The 9,273-nt window shown below is 38.1% G+C and overlaps 1 protein-coding gene across 4 annotated transcripts in view; it reads left to right on the top strand.

Annotated features, from left to right (window-relative positions):
* Positions 1–265: 265 nt before the first annotated feature.
* The window catches only part of Tubgcp5 (tubulin gamma complex associated protein 5), a 34,817-nt gene continuing 25,809 nt past the window's right edge, over positions 266–9,273 (top strand). Inside the window, exons 1-3 of one of the 4 annotated variants that reach the window (XM_015480335.2) lie at positions 266–511; positions 3,129–3,182; positions 3,324–3,432. In XM_015480335.2, the coding sequence (XP_015335821.1) occupies positions 366–511; positions 3,129–3,182; positions 3,324–3,432 (309 nt within the window). In that variant the 5' untranslated portion in view covers positions 266–365. Of the gene's footprint in view, positions 586–3,128; positions 3,183–3,323; positions 3,433–9,273 lie in introns of those variants that run through there. The other 3 variants (XM_048793458.1, XM_048793459.1, XM_048793460.1) reach the window with 3 other exon arrangements.

Raw genomic sequence — 9,273 nt, 5'->3', positions numbered from 1 at the left:
ACTAACTTGACTGCTGTCAAAATACACCAGAATTTAAGCCATCAATCAAGATAGGCAGAGACCCTCATTAATCTGGTTACTTAAAATTTACCACGGGCGACTAGAACATGCACATTCGGATGCCCTCCTTTTAAAGACGCGCCAACATAAATAAAAAAGAAAAAAATAAACAAACAAACAAAAAACCTTCGAGCCTAGAACGAAAGAAAGAAAAGAAAGAAAGTTCCAAGAACCAATACCAAAGGAGCGCGAATTCTCGCGAGAATGTATCAACCTCGCGTAGGCGCCGCGCCACGCGCGAGCCAAACTCTCGCGAGAACGTCTGCTACTTGGTAGAGACTTGGCGCGGCCGGAACGCCTGGGATATGGCCCGGCTGGTGCCGGCGTGGACCCGGTTGGACAAACAGCAAGAGCGGGACGTGCGAGAGCTCATCCGGCGTGTGTCTGGCCTCCATGACGAGGCAGATCCCAACTTCCAGCTGGCCCTGAACTTCGCCTGGTCCAACTTCAGGTGTGCGGCATGCGAGCCCTGCTCCTGGGTCCTGGCTGCCCGCCGTCGCCGGGGCCGCCTGCTGGGTCGCGGCGGTGCGTTCGGCTGGGCGGCTGGACCGTGGAGGGTGGAGTGGGCGCGTCCCTCTAGGGGAACCCTTGCGGGCGTTGCTGCTTACTGCGGCTGCTGTTGCGCGGCGCCCAATTGTCTCCTGGGTCCCTTTCGCGGATGACACGCAGTTTAAACGGTGAATGGGTCATGAAGTGTGGGCCCCGTTAGCATTGGTCGCGCTTCAAGCGAGTGGGTCTGCTTCTGTTCTCTTCCCTGCTGTCCCCACCGCGCTTAGCGCAGTACGCTGCACATCAAAAATAATTGTTTTGAATGGATGGGTAAGTGGATTTTGGAGCTGTTTACTGTTGTCTCCCACATCTCCATCTCCAGCTAGAATGTAAGTAACCAAGAACAGTTATTGGAACATCCTGTGCTAAGTCATTACTACAGTTTTTAATTATGGGTTCTCTTATAAGTAATTCTTAAGATTTATACATTTTAGATAGGTGGAGTCGCATCTCCTGTTTTCCTTTATGGAAAATGTAAATTAGACAGTACTGTTATGATCATTACCATAATGGAATTATTGCTAAAAGAATGTCAATGTTAACATTCTATCTATTTAATTTCAGTAAGAACAATTCTATATGCTGGGGACTGAAACTAGTGCCTCATGCATGCTAAGCTCAAGCTCTACTACTGAGATTCACCTCCAGCTCACAAAAATCTTCTTGAATAGTGAATAGTTTTTCAAAATGTTACATAAATTACCTACTTGGTTTATGAGAATTGAGGGCTTTCAGATTCATATAAAGCAAGTCAAATTTATGAAATAAACTCATTTCTGGGGCTGGGGTTGTGGCTCAGCAGTAGAGCGCTGGGTTTGATCCTCAGCACCACATAAAATAAATAAATAAATGGAACAAACTCATTTCTTAAATGTAATTTATAAAAATAGCAAAGTTTGAAATAGCTCATCTAGCACAGAAACTTAAATGCTGCCTCCCAAGAAATTTTTCCATTAATATTTTAAATGTCAGTGAACAAATAATCATCATTTTTGAATTGGGAGAGACATAAGAAGTTACTATTTTCTTTTATAGGTTGAGAAACTAAACTATAATAGGTAAAGTGGTGTTACACCCAGCCATTTTCTGGAATAGAATTAGATGTGTTATTAAATAGTGGAATCTACTTTTAAGTACAGATTGCTGGCTTTGCTACTAAACAATGGAAAACCAGACTTAAGTAAGCAGTGGTGCTTTAATAGAAAAAAAATGAATGCATCATGTTTACATTGTTAAAATTGTGATCATTTTCTGAGCCCTAAAAAGTCAGAAATGAAAGAGGGATACCCTCTATCCTTAAGAAAGACAGAGACAAAAGTTAGTAACATTATGATGTATAGTAGGGATTCTTAACCTGAGAGTCTGAAGAGAATTCAGGTATTTGTGAATTCAGATGAGGGGAAAAAAAAATCACACTAACCTGGGACTGAAAAGTAAGTTTTTTTCATCAATTTTTTCGTCAATTACGAACGAAGACAACAAACCTTAGTGGTATCAGTTTATCTATGACTTTGTCACCAGTAGAAATCACATTATTTTCATATCATATTACAGTTGTTGCAGGTATTTCTAAATATTGTTTGTTGTTACTTTAATGATAGACCTTGGACTTATTTCTAGATCTTATTATTTAGTGACTTAATCAATAAATAGATCTGTTAATAGATCATAGAGTTTTTAAAATTTGATAACTATATTTCAGTACACTTGGTTTTCTTTGCATTTTGTTTTGTGCATTAAAAAATATCACTCAGGGCTGGGGATGTGGCTCAAGCGGTAGCACGCTCGCCTGGCATGCATGCGGCCCGGGTTTGATCCTCAGCACCACATACAAACAAAGATGTTGTGTCCGCTGAAAACTAAAAAAATGCATATTAAAATTCTCTCTCTCTCTCTAAAAAAAAAAAAAAAAAAGGAATCATTCAGGGAAGGTGTCCTTAAGTTTCACTCTGGCATTATAAAGATCAGGAACAAGCTGGGTGTGGCGGTGCACACCTGTAATCCCTACAGCTCAGGAGGCTGAGGCAAGTTCAAGGCCAGCCTCAGCAATTTAGCAAGGCCCTTAGCAACTTACTGAGACCCTGTCTCCATTTAAAAAAAAAAAAAAAAAAAAAAAAGCATTTAAAAGGGGCTGGAGATGTGGTTCAGTTGTTAAGTGCCCCTGGGTTTGATCCCTGGTACCAAAAAAAATTTTTTTTGGTGGGGGGGGAATACCTGATAAAGAATATACTTTACTGGACTTAGACACTTAGACACAGGGTCTTTTGTGAAGACAAAGGAACCAGAAGACGGGGTTGGGAGGCTCGGAGTGCACCTGTGTCCTGAGGAAAGAATGCTTGAGTATTCTCTCAGACATGGTGATTGTTTGCCTGCCTGATGGTGGAGCAGTGGTGATAGAGGTGCACGCTGGAAATGTATAGCAAAATACAGCATACATGGGGATATGGAGAGCTATGAGGTGACTCTTCTTAGCTGTATGACAAAATTGGCATAAAAAAATCACGTTTTATCTTTATTAGATTTCATCGTTTCTTGGATGTTAACAGCCACAAAATAGAAAAGACAATAGAAGGGTAAGTTGGTTCTATATGTATGTGTATATATAGATATATATATTCAGAAATATGTGAATTTCTTATTAATCTTCTTGTTAATGTCTTTATAACCTTTAGTGAATTTTTTAATATATTTTTATATTTTTTTATATATTTTAGAATTTATGAAAAATTTATTATTCATTCTGATCTCAGCAAAGCTGCTAGTTGGAAGAAATTAACTGAGGAATTTCTAAATTCATCACTTCCCAGCATAAAAGAAATAAAGGTATGCTTCCAATTATGAGATCTCCATTGTATATTTCACATTTTTTCAATCTGATTATTGTCAGCTTATTTTTGTTAATATTTAATCATTCATTCTATTTTAGTATTATCCACTAGCTAGAATGTGATCTCCTGGAAGTTGACTTAAATGTTACCATCAAATAAGTTTGCTTCAGGTTTGTTATGAAAAGAAAAAGCGTCTTCTTATTTATTCATCTTCTTGCCTTCAACGTACTGTGGCTATCAAGATCCACGATTGGTACAAATCATAGCACTTTCTGGATATCTTAAAACTTCCAAATGGCTTCTCGGCATTTGGTAACAACTGCATATTCTTATTTAGTAGATGCCAGATACACTTTGATAGTGTGTCATTTGGCCTCAAAAGAACAATGGTTTGCTAGAAGGATTCACAGAACTCAAAAGCTGATATCCTCACTGTTTTTAATGGCTTATTGCAGTGACAGGATTCAGGATAAACTCAGCGAAGGGACAAGGTGCATAGAGCAGAAACCAGCACAAGCCTCAGGTGTCCCTTCCCAGTAGTCACACAGGGATGCACTTAATTCTTCTAGCAACAGTGCATGACAACATGTGTAATTTGTTGCCAACCAGGGCATTCACCTGAGCTTTGGTGTCTAGGATTTTTATTGAGGTTGGTCTTGGAAGCATGCAGTGCCCATAAGGCTGCCCTTAACTACTCAGACTCCAGCCCCCCAGAAGTCAAACTGAGGGCCTCTGGCACATGAAATAGACATTTACATTAATTCACATTGTTAGCATTAACTCTGGTCACACTGATAGAGCATGGTCCAAGCTTTTGGCAGACACACTCCTTAGCAGAGTCCTCTGAGGGTTTAATAGGGGGGGGCTGGGGTTGTGGCTCAGTGGTAACGCGCTTGCCTAGCATACGTGAGGCACTGGGTTCGATTCTTAGCACAACATACAAATAAATAAAATAAAGGTCCATCAACAACTAAAAATATTAAAAAAAAAAAAAATAGGTATCTGCCAGGAGCCCATCTAGGGTCATCAAGGATCATCGGGGATGCGGGATATTAAGGGGTTAAGCAACCTATACCTACTCAGTTAACCTTTTTACTGCTCACATATTCACTCATTTAATCTTCACAATAACCTCTGATGAATTTTCTATTATTGATAGGCTTTCTTATTTGTTAACACTGTGGAAATTGGTATCATACAGAAGAGAGATTTAAGACTGAGATGTCACTGGTAGAGGGCTTCCCTGGTACACTTGAAGCCCTGGTTTGATCCTTAGCACCACAAAAAAAAAAAAAAGAGAGAGAGAGAGAGAGAGAGCTTTAGATAATTTTTAGATAATTTTTTTATATAATTTTTAAAAAATTGTCTATCAGTTTAAGGAAATGGTTCTAAAGGTATTTCAGGAAGAAAGAGGGAGTGGAAGTGTTTTGAATCCATGCCCTAAGGACTAGAAACGCATTTCTATGCACTTTAGTCTAAGGACCACTTGGGAAGAGGAGGTAGATCTTTTTTAGATACCTTGACTAATTTTACTTCCTAAGTAGACTTTATGTGTTAGTCAGCTTTCTATTGCTGTGGAAATTTTCTCAGAAAAACTGAGAAATTCAGTTTAAAGGAGGAAAGGTTTATTTTGGCTCACAGTTTCAGAGGTTTCTGTCCATGATCAGTTGGCTCTATTGCCTTTGGGCATGTAGCAACGCAGTATGTGATAGGCAAATTGCACCTGATAGAGGAGGCTACTCACCTTGTGGCCAGGAATCAGAGAGAAAGAGAGGAAGAGCCTAGGGCCCCAGTATCCCTTTCAAGTGCATGCCCCTAATAACCAAACTACCTTCTACTTGGCCCCACCTCCTAAAAGTTCCACCACCTTCCATAAACCCCATAGGCAGATGACCAAGCCTTCAACACATGACTTTAGGGGACAATTAAGAAACAAACCATAACACTGTAGAATGGAATAATTTAGGTGTCATTACACTATAATATGAATATAATGGCAAGCTTTTTTGTAGCACGTACAATGTCCTAAGCAGTGTTTATCCCATGGAAGACCATTTTCAATATGTATTATTAATATCCCCATTCCAACACAGCAAATGTTTCAATCTCAGTTTAATTTAAATTAAAATACAGTCACGTGTCCCTTAGTGACAGGGATGCATTTTGAGAAATGCATCTTTATGTAGTTTTGTCATTGTGTGAGTGTTGCAGAATAAACTAACCTAGGTGGTACGGTCTTACTGCTCACATAGGCGATATGGTTTATAGTTTGTTGGCTATAAACCTGTACAGCATGTCAGTGTGTGTACTGTAGGTAACTTGTCATGATGGTTTTTATGTATCTAAACAAAGAAAAGGTCCAGAAGAAATATATATAAAAATTTTAAAATGGCACACTTCTATAGGACACTTGCCATGTATGGCGCTTATAGGACTGAAAATTGCTCTGAGTGTATAAGTTGAGTGCGTGGTGAGTGAAATGAGGGCCTAGGACATGATTGTGCACTACTGTACACTTTATACACTCAGTACATTTAGGCTACACTACATTTATAGAAAAAAGTTTCCTTAATAATAAGTTGACCCAGCCAGGCACGTGGCTGTCGTCTATAATCCCAGCGGTTAGGGAGGCTGAGGTAGGAGAATGGCTAGTTGAAAGCCAGCCTTAGCAACGGAAAGGTGCTAAGCAACTCAATGAGACCCTGTCCCTAAATAAAATACAAAATAGGGCTGGGGATGTGCTTCAATGGTCAAGTGCCCCTAAGTTTAATCCCTGGTACCCCCCACTCAAAAAATAATAAGTTGACCTTGAAGGCATTGGGGTACACACCTATAATTCCAGTGACTTGGGAGGCTAAGACCCTCTCAAAATAGAAACAGAAAAAGAAAAAAAAAAAGAAAAACTTAGGATATAAAGAAAGAAAAAACTTTTGTAAGGTAGTGAACTATATTTGTGTTTTAAGCTAAGTGTCACTACAAAACAGTCCATTAGAAAAAATTAAGAGGTTTATAAAGTAAAAAAACGTTACAGTAAGACCCGGTTAACTTTTTTTTTTTTTTCTTAAGTCCTGGGAATTGAACCCAGATCTTCTCTGCCATTAAACCCCATCCCCAATACTTTTTATTTTTGGTATTGGTGATTGAACCCAGGGGTACTTTGTGTGGGACATATGACTTCATTCCTTTTTGTTTGAATTGCTGGTTTATATGGTAAGCTTAGGTTTAACCTTTTAAGAAACTGCTAAATTGTTTCTCAAAGTTATCTTGTCATTTTACATTTCTACTAGAAATGTATAAGGGTTCCAATTTCTCCACATCCTTCCTACACTTGTTATTGTCTCTCATTTTGAGAGACAATATATTACTCCCTAGGAGTATGTAGTACTATCTCAAGTGGTTTGATTTACCTTTCCCTAATACCTAATGATGTTGAAAATCTTTTCAAGAACTTTTGAGCTTTTTAGCCAAATGTATGTTTCCTGTGGTGTCCATTCAAGTCTTTTGCCCAATTTTAAATGGATTATTTTGTCTTATTGTCTTATCAGAGTTGCTAGTTGCTTACATATTTTTCATGCAAGTTCTTTATCAGAAAAATTATTTATAAATATTTTCCTCTAGTTTCTAACTTGTCTTTTCACTTTTTTTTTTTTAAGTAAAAAGGTTATAAATTTTAATGGAGTACATTTTGTTAATTTCTTTTATAGCTTATGCTTTTGGTATTTTATCTAAGAACTCTTAGCCTAACCCAAAGCCATCAACTTTGAAGTTTTATGTTTTTAGCAGTTGCATTTAGGTCTGTGATCCATTTTGAGTTAATTTGTTGTATATGTTGTGAGAAAAGGGTCTAAATTAACTTTTTCTTTTCTTTTTTACATATGATTATACAATTCTCCCAGTACCATTTGTGAAAAGGTTATCATCTATCAAATTGATTTGGCACTTTTGTCAAAAACAAAATAAAAATTTTTTTAAAATATAAGGATAGGGATTGGAGATGTAGCTCAGTGGTAGGCCACTTGCCTAGCATGCCCAAATTTCTGTCCCCAGGAACATACACACACACACACATACACACACACAGAAGTAAAGATGTATTGCTGGATTCTGAATTGTTTCATTGTTCTGTATACCTATCTTTATTACTTCATAGTAAGTTTTTCACTTGGGTAATGTAAGTCCTCTGTCTTAATTCGTTTAGGCTGCTATACCAAAATACCATAGACTAGGTGGCTTTTATAAACTATAGAAATTGATTTCTCGTGGTTCTGAAGGGTAGAAATATAAGTCAAGGCCGCGGCAGATTTGGTATGTGGTGAGGCTGCTTCCCAGTTTACAGTTAGTCATCTTCTCTCTGTGCTCTCACCTGACCGAAGAGCTGAAGGATTCCCAGAGCCTTCCTTATTAGGACACTATATCATTCAGTAGGGCTCTGTTTTCAAAGGCCCCAGTTCCTAATCCCATCACTGTGGAGGTTAGGATTTCAACACGAATTTCTAGGGGAACATAAATGTTTAGACTTAGCACCCACTGCTGAACTCTGGAACATGCCTGTAACCCAGCAACTTGGGAGGCTGAGGCAGGAGGATTGCCAAGTTCAAGACCAAACTCAGCAATTTAGCAATGCCCTCAGCAATTTGGTGAGATCCTGTCTCAAAATAGAAAAATAAAAAGGACTAGGGCTGTAGCTCAGTGGTAAAGTGCCCCTGGATTTAATCCCCAATACCAAAATAAACAAACATCCTCCAGCTTTGTTCTTTTTTAAAATTGTTTTATCTCTAATGGACCTCTTGAATTTCCATGTACATTTTAAAATATTCTAAATTTCTACAAAAAGCCTGCTAGAATTTTTGTAGGGATTGTGTTGAATCTCTAGATTAATTTAGAAAGTACTGCCATCTGTTATGGGTTGAATTGTGTCCTCCAAAAAGATATGTAAAAGTTCTATCACCTAGTACCTATGAATGTGATCTTATTATAGGGTCTATGATGATGTAACAAGTTGGAATGGAGTTATCCTGGATTAGAGTAGGCCTTAATCTCATAACTAGTGTTCTTATGAAAACAGGGAAACTTGGACACAGTCACACATAGAACGTTATCTGACAGTGGAAGCAGAGGTTGGAATGGTGCTTCTGCAAGCGCCAGGGAATGTTAGCAACCACCAGAACTACCAGAAGCTAGGGAGAAGCAAGCAAAATCCTTCATTGCAGACTTCAGAGGGAGCATGGCCCTACCAACTCCTTGTTCTCAGACTTCAACCTCCACAACTGTTAGAAAATAAGTGCTTTTTGCTTTAAACCATCCAGTTTATGGCTTTTAATGATAGCAGTCTTGGGAAATCCCTTTTTTAGCTGTTTTTTTTTTTTTTTAGTCCCAGCAGACTGGTCTCGTAAATTCAGCTAAGAAGGATTCCCTTTGCTTCTACTTTTTGATTATAGAGATATGGTTTTAGTCCTCTTTAAATGTTTGGTAGAATTCATCAGTGAAACCATGTGGCTTGGTGCATTGTTTTAGAGGGTTCTCAAATTGTTGATTTAATTTCTTTAATAGATACGAATATCTTCTAAGATTTATTAATCATTGTGTGAATTTTGGTAAATTGCATCTTTCAAGGAATTGATCCATTTTATCTAAATTATCAAATTTGTAGGCATTGAGTATTCATAATACTCCTTTATTATCCTTTGTAATGTCCGTAGAATCAGGAGTGATGGCCTCTCTTTCATTTCTGATTTTAGTACTCTATTTCTTCTTGTGGTAGCATAGCTAGACATTTATGAATATTATTAACCTTTTCAAAGAACCAGCTTTTGGTTTGTTGACTTTTAAAATTGAT

The sequence above is a fragment of the Marmota marmota genome, unplaced genomic scaffold (assembly GCF_001458135.2).
Source record: "Marmota marmota marmota unplaced genomic scaffold, marMar, whole genome shotgun sequence".
In the NCBI taxonomy this organism is placed as follows: domain Eukaryota; kingdom Metazoa; phylum Chordata; class Mammalia; order Rodentia; family Sciuridae; genus Marmota; species Marmota marmota.
The sequence above is the reverse complement of the archived record's forward strand: the minus strand, read 5'-3'. Positions and strand labels throughout refer to the sequence as shown.